The 16,948-nt window shown below is 45.9% G+C and overlaps 1 protein-coding gene across 1 annotated transcript in view; it reads left to right on the forward strand.

The window, feature by feature from the left end:
- The first annotated feature begins 12,116 nt into the window (after positions 1-12,116).
- ST8SIA6 (ST8 alpha-N-acetyl-neuraminide alpha-2,8-sialyltransferase 6) overlaps positions 12,117-16,948 on the forward strand; it is a 478,017-nt gene continuing 473,185 nt past the window's right edge. Inside the window, exon 1 of the mRNA XM_078663574.1 lies at positions 12,117-12,341. Coding sequence (XP_078519700.1) covers positions 12,238-12,341 — 104 coding nt within the window. The 5' untranslated portion in view covers positions 12,117-12,237. The remainder of the gene's footprint in view (positions 12,342-16,948) is intronic.

Raw genomic sequence — 16,948 nt, forward strand, 5'->3', positions numbered from 1 at the left:
ACACACAGAGACTGCACAGAGATGGCACGAGCTGCGATCTATCTGTAAAACAAATGCAAAAGCACATTAAAAGAGCATTTAACATGGGATGTTTCCCATGGAGACGCCACGACCTGAGATGGACCTGCAAAAGAAAAAAAAAGTACATTAGAGGAGCACAAAGTAAAGTTTGCACGTCCAAACATTAGTGGTTGCACCTTGACACCACGATACACACAGGAGCCGGGGACGACCTGTAAAACAAACATAAAATAACATTACACAAATCAAAAAACCGAAGAATACATTACAAGAGGCCAAAAGACAAGATGGCTTACCTGACTCGGGCAAATAGCATCCGCTGCACCGAGGAGACACGAGATGGACACGAGCCTGTGAAGACCTGACAGAGGCGACACGAGCTGGACACGAGCCTGTGAAGACCTGGAAAAGAAACTGGCAAACAAACAAAGCAATACATTAGAAGAGGACTAAACACAAAATGTCTTACCAGACTACACGCAGAGACTGCACAGAGAAGACACGAGCTGCGATTGATCTGTAAAACAAACGCAAAAGCACATTAAAAGAGCATTTAACATAGGATGATTACTATGGAGACGCCACGAAAATATAGTTGCGGAGCACAAAAAATAAGATGGGTTAAACTTGGCAAACAGAGCACCTACTACTGTTATAATTTCCCAAACATCAAAAGTTGTTAAAAAATTGAGAAAACATTCTTATCAAACAGCACTTACTGTAAGGTCCGAACTCTCCGAAAGATGGCTGTTACCTCTAATTAATTCAAAATGGTGGCCCACCCTGAGGTATTGAAATGCGGTACATTCCCCCAAAGGCAAACGAACAGCACTTTCGCTAAAAACAGCAAATAATCAATGTAATAAACACTAAACTGTATATGTACAATAAATTGCCATGGTAAAAAGTAAATACAAACCAAAAACAAGCTCAATAGGAATCGGATAACAAATAAGGTAGGCAAAAATCACACTTACCTGGATGTCCCGTTGAACAACGCTTCTACAGTTACCTATAAAGGAAAAACAACCACCAAATACATCTAATAGTGACAAATTCGATAAAACAGTCTTAAAAAACAGCACTTACCTTAAGCTCCGAACTCTCGTAAAGATGGCGCTTACCGCTAATTAAATGAAAAATGTGCCCCACCCTGGCGTATTCAAATGCGGTACCTTCCCCCCATAGCACACGAACAGCACTTTCGCAAAAAACAGCCAATAATAAATAGAATAAATAATAAGCTATATATTTACAAGAAATGTCCAAGTTAAAATTAAAGAGAAACAAAAACCAAGCACAATACCAATTGGATAACAATAAAGTTAGGCAAAAAGCACACTTACCTGTATGTCACTGCAGCATGGACGGCGAAGTCTAGAAATCTCACGGACGGTACACAAACACGACACAAACAGTGAATACCTGAAAAGGCAAAAGAAAAAAAAAACATTACATCAGAAGCAAAAACATTATTAGATCAACATCACAGAAAAGTCGCACTTACCTGTATAACTTCCCGGAAGATGTCACCAACTGCCGTTTACCGGGAAAACGTGCCCCACCCTGCCGTATTCAAATAAGGTACACCCCCTAAAAAACTATCAGCAGCACTTTCGTCAAAACCATCAAGTACAAATACCTGCAAACATTATTAATAAATTGTAAATAAACTACCATTTATAATTAAGAAAAAATAATTATACGCAATATAATGCAATACACAACAAAATCCTCCCACAAAATATCCAACCGTATGAATATTAAAAGCACAACACTAATTAGCAATAACAAACATAGTGCAATAACATAGTGAGTCATACATATACCTTTGGAAATTATACATATACCATTTTAAAAAAGGCAAAACACATTTACTATTACAATTGTATACTATTATTTAAAAAATGCACTTACCTGTATGTTGCAGCATCATGGACGGTGAACTCCAGAGTCGACCGGAGATATCGCTAACTGCTGTTTAAATGTAAAACATGCCCACCCTGCCATATTCAATTAACCACTATCCCCGAAACGCGAAGTAAAGCACTTTCGTCAAAATGTATATATTTAATAAACATTTAAACAATATCTATATATTTTTAAGCAACTGATAGCTATTTTTTAATAAAAGGCAAAAACTTGCTAAAATATAATGCAACATAAGCACTTACCTGTATGTTGCAGCAGCACGGACGGTGAAGTCTAGAAATGTCACGGACGGTACACAAACACGACACGGACAGTGAATACTTGAAAAGTAGAAAGATTAAAAAAATTTAGGTCAGAAACAAACGAAAGAAAAACATTTGATTAGAAACAAAAACATTATTAGATCAACATCACACAAAATTTGCACTCACTTGTAGAACTTGCCGGAAGATATCGCCAACTGCCGTTTACCGGAAAAAACGTGCCCCGCCCTACCGTATTCAAATAAGGTACCCCCTTAAAAAACTATCAACAGCACTTTCGTTAAAAACATGAATACCTGCAAACATTATTAATAAATTGTAAATAAATTACCAGCTATAATTAAAAAAAAATTATACACAATATAATGCAAAACATGACAAAATCCTCACACAAAATAACCAACTGTATGAATATTAAAAGTACATCACTAAATAGCAATAACAAACATAGTACAATAACATAGTGAGTCATACATATACCATTGAAAATCATACATATACCATTTTAAAAAGGCAAAACACATTGACTATTACAATAGTATATTATTATAAAATAATTGCACTTACCTGTATGTTGCAGCATCACGGACGGTGATGTCTAGAAATGTTACGGACGGTACACAAACACGACACGGACAGTGAATACCTGAAAAGTAAAAAGAAAAAAAACACCTTAGATCAGAAACAAAAACATTATTAGATCAAAATGACCCAGAAATAGCACTTACCTGTCGAACATGCCTAAAGATATTGCCGAATGCCGTTTATAATCAGAACGTGCCCCACCCTGCCGTATCCAATCCTCGAAACGCGAATAAAAGCTCTTTCGTCAAAAAATGCATCTAATTAAAAAAGATGTAAACAATATCTATTTTTTTGTAACGAATAGCTAATTGATAAAAACAAGAGAAAAACTTACTACAATATAACAAAACACAAACGCAATCTGGAAGTATTAAAAAATATAACACTTACCTGTATGTCACGGGATCACGGACAGTGTATTGTAGAAGTCACAGCACGGGATACACCTACAAATTAAATAAAAAAGACACATTAGAAGAAAAAAAGAGACAAAATGGCTTATCTCTAAGACGCAAACAGCAGCATACATACCGGGCAAAGCACTCCTTGCACGACACTGCACGGAACATCCACGGACCGGGGTAAACCTGAAGAAGGAACAAAATAAAAAATTAGTGAAGAAACAGACACAAGATGGCTTACCTGAGAGCGGCAAAGAGCTGCATACATACCGGGCAAAGCACTCCTTGCAGGACGCTACACGGAACATCCACGGACCGGGGTAAACCTGTAGAAGGAACAAAAAAAAACATTAGTTAAGAAACAGACACAAGATGGCTTACCTAATCATTTTGTCCACCATAAACGTGGAAGGGTATACTCAGACATGAGTCCCTTTCTCACTGCTCCATCAGGATTCAAGCAAGCCGGGCCGAAGAGGCTGAAATGCCAGAAACCGGTCCCCGGTAGCTTGTCTCCTTTCTGGTGAAGAATTGGCTTGGTAGTTTGGTCTGCCCTGTTCCCATGATGCACTGGGCCAGGGACAGACTAATTTGCATATAGCCAGGTTCTGAGCTGGGATGGGGCAGTGAGATAAATAACGGCGATGGATCAAGCCCTGATCTTTGGACTGGGTAAGAGTGATCTGCTTAATTCAGACACTCTGTTCATCACCACCCCCTTTTCTGTATCGGCTTACCTAAGAGCGGCAAGGAGCTGCATACATACCGGGCAAAGCAGTCCATGCACGACGGTAGACGGGGACGACAGGACACGGGGTGGACCTACAAAGTAAACAAAAAGACAAATTAGATAACTAAAAGAGACAAAATGGCTTACCTCTAAGACGCAAACTGCAGCATACATACCGGGCAAGCAGTCCATGCACGACGGTAGACGGGGACGACAGGACACGGGGTAGACCTACAAAGTAAACAAAAAAGACACATTAGAAGAAAAAAGAGACAAAATGGCTTACCTCTAAGATGTAAACAGCAGCATACATACCGGGCAAAGCAGTCCATGCATCACGGTACAGGGAGACACCGTCGAAGCCATCAGAAGCACTCCATGCAAAGCGCTGCAAAGACACGACACGGGGCATGTTGAACCTATAGAAAATAACAAAAAGACAGTTACTTAAACAACGAGAAACAAAGACAAGTATGGACAGACAAAAGACAAAATGGCTTACCTGCACCAAAGAAAGAAACAAAATAAACAGGAGAACGGCCCTGTAAAAAAAAAAAGAAAAAAAAAACGCCCACCACTGATAAAGTGACGGGGCTTAAAAAGTGGAAAGAACAGAACGAAAACGCCCCCCAATCCGAAAGAGACGGGGCTCGATTGGAGTGACGCCCCTCTCCTCCAATAGCTGGCCTCCGTTTAGGAAGCCAGCCAATGGAAAAGAGGTGGAGGAGAGAGGCGGGTTCAAGCCCCGTCTAAAAAACATTAAATCTCCGACCAAGGACTGCGCAAGTGCAGCCTTTAGGTCCTCGACCTAAAACAGTAACAGGAATGCCCAGAGAAAACACTCCTGTCAGCTGTTCCCTAAAAGTATGGGGGAAAAACCCAAGGAGTGTCCACCACTCTCCCCATACGAAGGTGGGGGGGGAAACAGGAAGGAGGGCGCTGGTCTGTCGGGTAGTATCAAGCTGCAAGAAAACAGGCATGTGATATATTAATAAACAAGCTATAACTCCACTCCTTGCTTACATTGACATGTGCTTAGAAATTAGTCGCACTTACCCCAGTGAAGTCCAATGACGCCTTAATGAAGTCTTTTGTAGGCAGGATGCACCTGGGAAATACTGTGGCCAGGTGAAATGGGGCAGGACTGTCAAAGGACGCAATCACACACCAAACACACAAACTAAACCAAAAGGGGGATTGGATTTGAGGTGTGCTGGCCGGCTCTCCGGGGGGGGAGAAGAGCGGAGCAGCCACACTCTCAAGAGGTGTGCCGCCCGGACCGGGAAGGGATTCCCAAGCGGAGCGTGCACACACTCAACAGGATCGAAAATAAGTAATCACACTCGAAGCAATAATGACCTTCTGGTCAACCCGAGTGTAATTGTAAGGAACGAGCCGAGTCACTTACAGTGGCGGAATCTCTTCCCAGTACTTGAGGGCGGACAAAATAGAGCCCCCGATGAGGATGGAGAAATCCGAGTCCTTAAACGCCTCCTGTGACTGAGACTCTGGCGGGGGGTCCGAGGAGCGCGGGAAAGAAGAAAGGCTATAGGGCAGGAAATGCCGTGGGGCTTCCACCGTGTTTTCAGAATAGGGGTTATCGGTTAGCAGGGAGAAAGGATCCCAATTCCGCCTGAAGTTGAGGAGCTGAGAAGAGGCGGACAATAAGAAACGAGCAGGAACGGGGCAGCGACGCTGGAAAAGAGACGCTGTGTTGAAACCAGGAAGCAAGGAGGGGGCGTGGTACCGGAACAGTAAGCCAAGCAATGGCTGGGATGGGGATAGTAAGCCAAGCAATGGCTTACTCTGAGAAGCGTCCCTTTACGTAACTAAGGGAGCGTCTCCAAATAACCACTTCGTGATGTTCTTCACGAGTAGGGAACGTGTGGAAATACCCGGGGAAACAATGACTAATCACATGTCAATGTCTTCTGACGCAGCCCGCGCCGTTTCACCCTAACAACTAGTGGCTTTGTCAATGGTTGTTAGTTGCATTAGATAAATAAGCAGCAACTATGGCTTGTAAATCATATTGAAAAAGCTTCCACGTAAAGCCATGGTGACACCATGACGATGTTGTTGCTCCTGAGTTACAAAAAGCGAAGTGAAATCCAGAGGGAAAATTACTCTCTTTAAAGGATTTCCCTTCCACCACAACGCTCACCTGGCATGGCATCATGCCATAACTTCTTCACTAGTCAAAAGTGAGCAGGGTGATCCCAAGCACATCGATGTGCCTGCTGTCACTACAGTCTGGAAAGAAATGGACTGCCTGTGACGAAGCACAACATAGAGCCCAATAGAGACCCGTTAAGAGCCCCCCTTTAAAATACTGTTAGTGCTCAGCACCAGTGAGACACGGCACACTTAAAGCCCTGCCTAGCCTTGACCCCCTCCTCCAGGTGATGAAAGCAAAAATCACATCAACTCTAACATATAGGAGCGAAGTCACCCTGGTCAAAGAAGCAGGAACCATAGACAAACTAGTAACCAAGATATACAAATCCACTCTGCGTCTCCCTAAACGAGCATCACTGTCGGAAGTGACACTTGAGTTCAACATCACAGCTGCTTCCTCAACTTCTGCCACAGGCTCAGACGTAGCACCTGCTAACACCATGCATGGCCTAATCTGGCGTGAACTTGAGCACCACGACTCAAAATCTTCTTCGTACAAACTACACCTAGAGGCCAAACTGTCTGAAATCTCTCTAGTTGAAGCCTGGAACAAACACCTTTAACAACAGGTCTTCAAGAGCTTAGCAGCCCAATGGCAAAACAACTCTGTGCAAGTGCTCTCACATGAGGTTAGTCATAAACTCATATCCCTAACCAAGGCAGCAGTGCCACATCACCTGCACCTACCCCTTACGGATAAATCTGTTCCTTGTGGCATTAAGAATGGGCGAGTGGAACTTCCGTATCAACTTCCCACCTTTGCACCGCCTACCTACCCACAACACCAACTGCTGCTTATGCGGAAAAGGCAAAGAAACTCTAAACCACATCTTATGCACCTATCCTTAACTCATGGAGCAAAGGAGAACTCCCCCCTGTTATGGTAATAGAAATTTTTAAAGCGCACGGCCACCAAGAAGTTTCATGGCGCTGATCAAGGCAAATGTTAAAACGGAGACAGATTACGCAAGGGCTTGCTCATACAGCCAGGTCTTAAGAAACTTTCTGAACCCCAACAGGTTGTCGCACTTTCGGATTGCTAATGGGAGGGAATTCCAGAATTTTGGGGCAAGGTAAGAGAACCTGCACCCTCCCTGGTGTTTGAGTTTGAAGGTGGGGGTAGTCAAAAACTGAACATGGGCAGACCGTAGATTGCAGAGTGGAACATGCCTTGCTAGCAGGCAGCTGATAAATTTGGGGCTCCTGCCGTGCAGAGCTTTGAAGATTATACACCCTAACTTGAAGGCAGCAAGTTGGGCAACAGGGAGCCAGTGAAGTTTGTCCAGCAAAGGTCTAGCAGACTGCCATCTGGGTTGCTTGTGGATTAACCTGGCTGCCTGATTTTGTACCATTTGGAGGCGTTTAAGTAAACATGATGGAAGGCCAAGGTAAATAGAATTGGAGAAGTCAAGGCGAGAGAGTACCAGAGCTATCACAACCTGTATAAGGGCTGAGTGGGTCAGCAGTTGGGCAATTTTCCTGATCCTGCGTAGTTGAAAAAGGCTGGACGAGACCACTGCCCCCACTTGGCCTCTGAGTGATAGGTCTGCATTGATGATGACCCCAAGACTTTTCACAGAGGAAGAGGGGGCGGGGGGAGGTCCCAGTTCTGCCGGCCAGTAGTGTGGGCCCCAGGAAAGCTCACTCTTCCCAGGCAAGATTAGTTTGGTCTTGCCGGGGTTAAGTTTCAGATAGTTAAGGTCCATCCAACGCTGGATATGGGGCACAGTGGCTTGAAATTGATGGATAGAATCAGAGGAGCTATCCAGTGTGAAGACGAGTTGGAGGTTGTCCGCCTAGTTAAATGTAGTTACCTTCAGTTCTTTTAAGGAGTGAATCAGGGGCCGGAGGTATAGATTAAACAGGAGTGGGGAAAGGGACGAGCCCTGTGGGACTTCACATGTAGTCGCAATCTTAGGGGCAGTGAAAGAAGCAAGACAAACTGCTTGGGTTCTACCTTCTAGGAAGGATTTGATCCAGTTGTAAGCGATGCCCTGAATGCCGGCCTGCTTGACATGGTCCAGCAGGATTTTATGGTCGACCGTGTCGAAAGCGGCCGACAAATCCAGTAGCACCAGAGCCTGAGAGCCATCCTTATCAGCATTAGCTCTGATAGTGTCCAGCATAGCCATAATTACGGCCTCAGTAGAGTGGGCGGGCCGAAAGCCTGCCTGGTGTGACTCTAAATATTCTGACTGTTCGATGAAGTTGGATAGGCTCTTAGTGACATGGGCCTCTAAGATCTTAGCCAAAAAAGGAAGGAGAAAGGTAGGCCAATAATTAGGGGTGTTTGCAGGGTCAGCCCCCGGTTTCTTAAGTAGGGGGACCACTATTGCATTCTTGAAGGCGCTAGGGACCCTACCCTGTGTGAGAGACTCATTAAGAAAGGGTAACACGCTGTGTGGTAAGACAGAGAGGGCATCCCTCATGATATGGGGGGACAGCAATTGTTGGGGGAGCCAGATCTGACACGAGTCAGTAATTCTGAAAAGGTCAAAGGGCAGATGATGGGGAAATGATCCAGAGTGGATGCATTGGTTATCAGGTTGTCCAAAGGTTCCCTGTGTGATGTGGTGGAAATACTGGCTTTGATAATACAGATTTTATCAAAGAAGAAATCATTCAGGGAATCACATAAGTCTTGACTGGGTGTCTGTTTAGGAAGGATCCTCACGGAGTTGCATAGGTCGTTGACTATTGAGAAGATTTCCTTCGACTTATTCTGAGCACCTAATATTTTGTGTGAAAAGTAGGCTGCTTTAGCTCCCAAAATGGCAGTTTTATATTCTTTGCGAGCTAATGAAAACTGCCATTTGTCTTCAGGAGAGTAGCATAATCTCCATTTTCTTTCTTTTTCCCGGAGCTCGAGTTTCTCTTTTTTTAGCTCGCCGGAGAACCATTATTGGGCGTCAGAATGACGAGCACGGGTAAATTTAGAGAGTGGGGCATGGATGTTGCAGGCTGACAGTAGCCAAGTGGAAATATTCTCTTCCATAGAGTTAACAGCAGGATTATGAGTGGGTACTGAGCTAGCCAATGTTTCAGCGAAGGCTTGTTTGTCAAGAGCCCTCCATTTTCTTGTCACTCCTCCCTCACTGTGGGGGTCTTGGTCTTAGGAAGCGTTGTGACATTGAATTGTATTAGATGGTGATCTGACCATATACATGGGGAGATGGTCAATTCTGTCAATGTAAGATTAGTGGACCATATTTGGTCCTGTGTGTGGCCTTTTATGTGAGTGGCAGAACAAAGTTGTTGAGCAAAGTTCAAGTTAGATAGTAAGTCAAATAGTTCTGCAGCATGGGGCCCACCAGAGGCGTCATTGAGCCAATAGTTCAAGTCGCCTATGAGTAAGATATTGGTGAAGTTCATAGCAAGCTTGGCCAGCTGTTCACATAGAAAGATAAGAAAATTAGGCATGGACTGGGGGGGCGATAAAGCAAGACAAAAATAAGAGCTCCTGAGCTGGAGTCAAGTTTAATAACTATATTCTCTACCGCCTGCAGGACCAGAGGAGATACAGAAGTAAACTTGTGATGTTTGTGTATGATAGCGGAAACTCCACCACCAGGTCTTCCTGAAGGCCGGTTGGCCTGCAGTATATAGTAGTCCTGGGGTAGGGCGCCCAGTAAGTCAGGAGTAGAATCCTGGGTCAACCAGGTTTCAGTGAGCAGAAGTACATCTGGTTTGTCCGATATGAGCAACAAGAAGATGTCAAGCTGGTGTTTGCCCAAAGAGCGGGTGCTAAGGTAAAGAATGCGCAGGGCGAGTGTTTAACGATGGTCAGATCAAGAGTAGGGGGACGATGAGGGGTGTGGGTGGGAGCAGGGTGAGGACTACGTGTTTGAAAAATGCCGTTAGTCCTTATGGGGTTGCAGACAGCCGCGTCAAGGGGTAAGCACAGTTGAGGGAAAGATCTGAGTTACTCAGAGGAATACTTTTTTAAATGGCCATAATGCGTGGTTCCTGGGCCTGTCAGGGGTGCGGATGGGTGCAGATGGGCTTGCCTTACAAACCGAAAGCTCATTAATCGTGGACTAGCCAATCTTGCTTACGATAGATGCCTGCTACTCGCCAAAAAGCAATTCAATGCCTTGTGAGCATTACTAAGTGCTAAATAATACAATAGAAAACTGAACTAAATTTTAGATATCTCAGACAATATTGTTTACATGATCTGACCTATATTTCTGAAAATGTCTGTTCTCGCCCTTAGAGGCATGTGTTTTTTCATAACCAAGAATGCTTTTTCTATATATATGAAACGCTACAAAGAGCAACTAATTCATGCAGTTCTGGCATCAACTTTCTTCCACACATAAGCTTATCACTTCCCAAGTTGGCAAACAAAGGGAACAATTTTATTGTTACCCAACTCAATTATACTAATTTTATTGACTTTGGAAAGATGAAAGACTGAATACATCCACCAGGATTTTATCTTGTGACCTTGAGGTAAAATGCAGATCCTTGGAGTATGTAGATTGCTCTACTGGGGCACCAGGTTGGGAACAAGAAAGAGTGAGTGAAATTGTACTGTGAATTCATATGTTTGTCTAACAGGTTACATGCAGCTGTTAGCAACAGGCACATAGGGATCTCTGAAAGAAATGCATTTGCCCACAGGTCTAACTTACACAGAACAGTGGCCTTCAGGTTACAAGCAATGTTCTACAACAGGCAAGTTAACCCACTGAGCTATTTCATCATCGTGCAAACATATGCCCTGGAATTACAAACAGATATTTGTAGCAACTATATTACCCATGTGATACTATATGCAGACACGCGGGTATTTTGAGTAGATTAAAATGTGTTCCTAGATCCAGCTCCGTCCACCCTCTCTACCCACCAAATCACGTCTCTCTTTCCATATTTGTGGGTCATATGAGCACGGAATTGTTTTTCAATTTCATGCACCAGAAATTGCTTTGGGCTTTTTCTTCTGGGTTCAAAGGAAACAACATAAAGCCGTAGGCATGTCTACTCAGCCCTCCGAATCGCTGCCTGCAGTATTCCTGCGGTCAGTATGCAGCAGATAAAAGCAAGGTACTGGGAAAGCGATCGCGCATTGTAAAGCTTCAAGCAGGCGCTTCCGCACGAGCCACCTGGGGCCGGGAGATGAGGGGCGTTTTGCAAGCAGTTAATTTGACACTGTAGCTCGAAAGCTCCGGGGGAGGTTATCGGCGGCGTTTAATGTAAATATGACTGCCATCGGTCACGCTGATCACAGGGCCTGTGGCAGACAGTCGATAATGCTCTTCCGATGGGGGAGTGGAGGCGGGGGCCTCAATGGGGGAAGCTGCGTCTAGATAAGGCAGAGGCGCCGTTTTAGTGCTGCACGGAGGGGGCCCCTCCTCTCTCCAGGGAAAGGAGAAGCGGCGAGGCTGGCAGCAGGATACCACCTCTGCCTCTGGCCCACGCCCCCCACGCTCGCATCGACCTACATTATAGAGTCCTAAGCAGCGGCATGTTTTGGCGCACATCTGTCGTGTACTCAGGCATCATTGCGCAACCCAAATATGAAATCCCCTGTGTTTGCTGCAACTGTAAGCAAATCGGGGCCTCGTCTGAAGACTACGGGAGCCCCAGAGTTCAGCTGAGGTAATGAGCTGAGCGCAGCGCCTTGAAGTGGAAATCACAATACCTCTGTGGTATACTAGTAACTATGTTCGATGACAAGGACACACATTTGTTTTACATCTTATCTTACATACAACTCATATCCCACCTAATTGAAGCCTCCCCCAGTCCTCGAGAGAGGACAATTTGTGACTATAGACCAGATGTGCTGGTGACGGAGGGGAGGGGTGCGGAGGGCCCCCGTCGGTGTCAGGAGGAGGGGCGGTATCCAGACAGAAGGAGTTACCGAGCGGTAAAAACCGGGGCTGTCGGGCCCCGGGGGCGTGCTCAGACTGCCTCCTCATCACAGACAGACCCAGACGGGGAGCGGACTCCTGGCGGGGGTGGGGGCGGGGCAGGGCAGGGGAGGAAGTGATGGAGAGGAGGGAGCAGTGGTAGATGGAGGTCGGTGGCAAATACGGCGCGCGCCGCTCCGGCCGCCACACTCTCGGCTGCTTCCTCCCACGGCCCCGGCTCTGAGAGGCATCCCAGGCAGCCCGGAGGCATGGAGACGCGAGGGATGAAGGTGTTCACCCTCCTCGTCCTCGTCTGCACCTGCCTGCTTCTCTTCACCTTCTGGCTGACGTCGGAGGTGCTTCCCCCTTCCAGGTAAGCGACCCCGAAGATGCTGTCAGTGCACGGCTCCCCAGAACCGGTCCAGTGCCTTCTGTCGTGGGAGATGCTCTTTCCTCAACAGTGACATCTACGAGGCTCTGTGCCTGCTTCAAGGAGGGGTGTACCCTCCCTCCAGTACCAGCTGAGACAAGGGTATAATATCTGCTGGAGAGGGCGGTGGTCATCTCTTCCCCGTGGCATTTGTGACAGGGACTCTACCGGTACATGCAGGCAGGGGTGTTACCTGTATTCAGTGATATTTGTAACAGGGTCTCTGTACCTGCTGCAGCGGGGGGCGTTTCTTACCAGTGACATGTGGGACCGGGGCTCGGTACCTACCTCCGGGCTGGTGTTCACCTCTCTCCAGAGTTGTTTGTGACAGTGATAGGCGTTCATCCCTCAATATTTACATCTGTGAGTGGGGATTTTTACGTGTTTGGGCTGCGGGGGGGGGGGGGGCAAGGGGGGGGGGGGTGTTCACATCTTAACAGTGGCATTTCTGACTTAGACTCAGCACCTGCTGCAGAGGGCGCCGTCTCTCACCAGTGACAAGTGTGGCAGGGACTCTCTACCTGTACCGGTGCTCCTGTATCCAGTGATATGTGTAACAGGGTCTCTGTACCTGCTGCAGCGGGGGGCGTTTCTTACCAGTGACAAGTGTGACAGGGGCTCAGTACCTGCTGCAGAAGACTGTCTCTCACCAGTGACTCAATAACAGATGACAGGGGCTCAGTACCTGCTGCAGAGGGCTGCATCTCTCACTAGTGACACCAATGACAGGGGCTCAGTACCTGCTGCAGGGTGCTGCATCACTCACTAGTGACACTGATGACAGGTGCTCATTTCCTGCTGCAGAGGGCACTATCTCTTACTAGTGACATCGATAAAAGGGGCTCAGTGCCTGCAGCAGAGAGCTGCATCTCTCTAGAGTGACATCAGTGACAGGGGTTCAGTACCTCCTGCATAGTGCTGCGTCTCTCACTAGTGACTCAATGACACTGGCTCAGTACCTGCTGTAGATTGCTGGGTCTCTCACTAGTGACATTGGTGACAGGTGCACAGTCCCTGCCATAGAGGGTTGCGTCTTTCACTAGTGACTTGATTACAAGGGCTCAATACCTGCTGCCGAGGGCTGCATCCCTCAACAGTGGCATCGATGACAGGGGCTCAGTACCTGCTTCAGTGGCCACCATGTCTTTCTAGAGATATCTATGGCAGACACTCTACTTCCGGCAGTGGGCACCATCTCTTACCAGTGACAACTGTGATATGGACACAGTACCTGATGCAGAAGGCTGAATCTCTCACTAGTGACATTGATGACACAGGCTCAGTACCTGCTGCAGAGGGCTGAATCTCTCACTAGTGACATTGATGACACAGGCTTAGTACCTGCTGCAGATGACTGTACTTCTTTCTAGGAACATCTGTGGCATGCACTCAGGCACTCGGTACTGCTGCAGAGAGCTGCATCTCTCAGTAGTGACACGTGTCACACGGGTCTGAACCTGCTGCAGAGGGAGCCATTTCTTACCAGTGAAAAGTGTGACAAGGGTTCAGCCCAGATCTGTGACTTGGGGTGAGCAACTGAAAAGTACAAGCACTCGTCCATCATATCCTTGTGTTAGCTTTGTTCACCTTAAGTTGGCTGGGTATTTCCAGATGTGGGTCCCTTGCTTACTTTGCCACTAAATTCAAGCTAGCCTGGCTGATGAGGAGTGTTACCCCAAAAAACTGATCCCAGGATGCTTGTTTCTGGTCCAGGGAAGATCTGGCTTTGCAATACCGGCTGGGCTGTTTCCATGAGGAACAGGGTCAAGACTGATTTGCGTATGGCTGGGTCTGAACTGGGGTTGCGAAGTAAGCTAAAGAAGGGTGATGGATTCAACCCAGACCTGTGACTGGGGGTGAGTGTCTGAAAAGTTTCAGCGCTCCGTCGATCATCTCCTTGTGTTTGCTTTGTTGCCCTAAGTTGGCAGGGTATGCTCAGATGTGGGTCCCTTTGCTCACTTTGCCACTGGATTCAAGCTAGCCTGGTTGATGAGGGGTGTTAACCCAAAACCAGTCCCACGATGCTTGGCAGTTTGGGCTGGACTGGTCCCATGAGGAACCTGCTGAAGAGGGTGCCATCTTTACCTGTGACAGGGGCTCAGTATTAGCCGGAGAGGGCGTCATCTCTTACTTGTGACAGGGGATCTGCAAAGGGCTACTATCACTTTCCAGAGGCATCGGTGACAGACCTATATGTGGCCTGTAGGGAGCAGGAAGCCTCTAGTCTAACCCAGAGGTCTCCAATCTTCTCTATTATGAGAGCTAATTATGATCAACAAAAATGGTCCCGAGCTGCTAATATAATTTGGATTATAATTGTGATTACATCAGAAAAAATAGTTAGTGGCCACCCTATGTAAAATTAACCGCAGTGGTCACCTCTGCATCAAGCAGGGTAGCCAGCAGTAATGTGAAAAAAAGTCTTTATCAATTTGGAACGCGTTTGCATGGATAATACATAACAGCCAAAGCTTAAATACCCCTGACACCAAGGTCATAATAATAGTAATAAACCTCCCCAACGCCACATGACTTATAACTTTGAAAGTATTTTGGAAATGCAACCCTCTTTATATCAGTTCAAAAATACGCACATTTTCATTTTGAAAACACATTTTTCAAAGTTAGGATACATATATTAATTTGGTCAAGCAAAAGCTTCTAATTTATTAGTCTGGACTGGACCCAGGAGAGCTACTTTTAGGCAGCTGAAGAGCAACCAGTAGCTCACGAGCTACCCGTTGGTGATTGGGTCACGAGATTATAGTTGAAGCACCGATCCCAATGATATTTTGAGACCAATCTATGGCATTTATTGTATTGCTGAGTCATATGTCCATTATCACACGCGCGTTGGACAGCAACACAGAAGGCCTGGTTCCAAAATAGAGGACGGGTAACACAATGTTTCCTTAAAGTTACAGATTATAAATAAATGGCAACCTGCCCTTGAATTCTATTGTCTCTCATCACCAGGACAACGGTGGTGTTTATGGAGACCAACAAGAGCAAAAAAAACCAGCAGACAATGTTGCTCCATGAAGAGAGTCAACCCGGAGCTGCGAAAATCTATTTCAAGTAATGAACTACATACATAATAGCGTTTTGTGAGGCCTAAATATGTTTTCTGTTGAACGAATTTATCAAATTATTCAGAGTTATTAATGCAAACAATAGTGATGTCATCCCATAAATAACAATATTAATGAATGTTCGATTGCAATAACGTTGATGTAAAATCGTGACATTAGCAATAAACTGAAATCAATCAAGGGTTAATAGTATTCAATCACAAGATAGTGATAGGAAATTAACTCCTATTTAATATTATAACTACATCTAGCATAAGGATGAACTTAAGGGCGCATAAGATTACACACCTATAGTGTCCAATACATAAAATTTGATTACAAGATATTAAAAATGGAATGCAAAATGTCATGCTGAACAGTATATTAAGTTGAGTTATAAACGCACCTGGTAAATTAGCCTTTTATTATATTCCTATATCTGGTCTAATGAAAGTCTGGAATTTAGTATTCTGACACCCAAATTAATAGTCAGGCTCATTATTATAGAGGTTTATACTTGGTGAGTGATTTGGAACAGTTTCAGCAAAGGGAATAAGATTGGGGCGCATCTCCTTGGATGCCAGGGGCTCTCCAAGTATGTGGACTGGGTTCGGGTCATCAGCTTCTCTAAAAGCAGCAGTTTTTGCACCGTACGAAGTCTCAGTCCTTCTCAGGCAGTGCACTAGAACTCCTTCCTTCGAGCTGTGCCCTAGACTAGAACCTGGAACTCCTTCATGCCAGCCGTGCCCTAGACTAGAATCTGGAAGTCCTGCCTGCCAACCATTGCCTAGGCAAGAATCTGGAACACTTTCCTGCCAGCCGTGCCCTAGACTAGAATCTGGAACTCTTTCCTGCCAGCCGTGCCCTAGACTTGAATCTGGAACTCTTTCCTGCCAGCTGTGCCCTAGACTAGAATCCAGAATTAATTCCTGCCAGCTGTGCCCTAGACTAGAATCCAGAATTAATTCCTGCCAGCCATCCCCTAGACTAGAATCTGGAACTTCTTCCTGACTGCCGTGCCATAGACTAAAATCTGAAACTCTTTCCTGTCAGCCTGCCTTAGACTAGAATCTAGAACTGCAACCGTGACCTAGACTAGAATCTGGAACTGCAGTCGTGCCCTAGACTAGAATCTGGAACTCCTTCCTGCCGGCCGTGCCCTAGACTAGAATCTGGAACTCTTTCCTGCCGGCCGTGCTCTAGACTAGAATCTGGAACTCCTTCCTGCCAGCCTGCCCTAGACTAGAATCTGGAACTGCAATGGTGCCCTAGACTAGAATCTGGAACTGCAGTTGTGCCCTAGACTAGAAGCTGGACCTCCTTCCTGTCAGCCTGCCCTAGACTAGAATCTGGAACTGCAACCGTGCCCTAAACTAGAATCTGGAACTGCCGTCATGCCCTAGACTAGAATCTGGAACTCCTTCCTGCCGGCCGTGCCCTAGACTAGAATCTGGACCTCCTTCCTGCCAGTCTGCCCTA

The sequence above is a fragment of the Lissotriton helveticus genome, chromosome 10, assembly GCF_964261635.1.
Source record: "Lissotriton helveticus chromosome 10, aLisHel1.1, whole genome shotgun sequence".
Classification (NCBI taxonomy): Eukaryota; Metazoa; Chordata; class Amphibia; order Caudata; family Salamandridae; genus Lissotriton; species Lissotriton helveticus.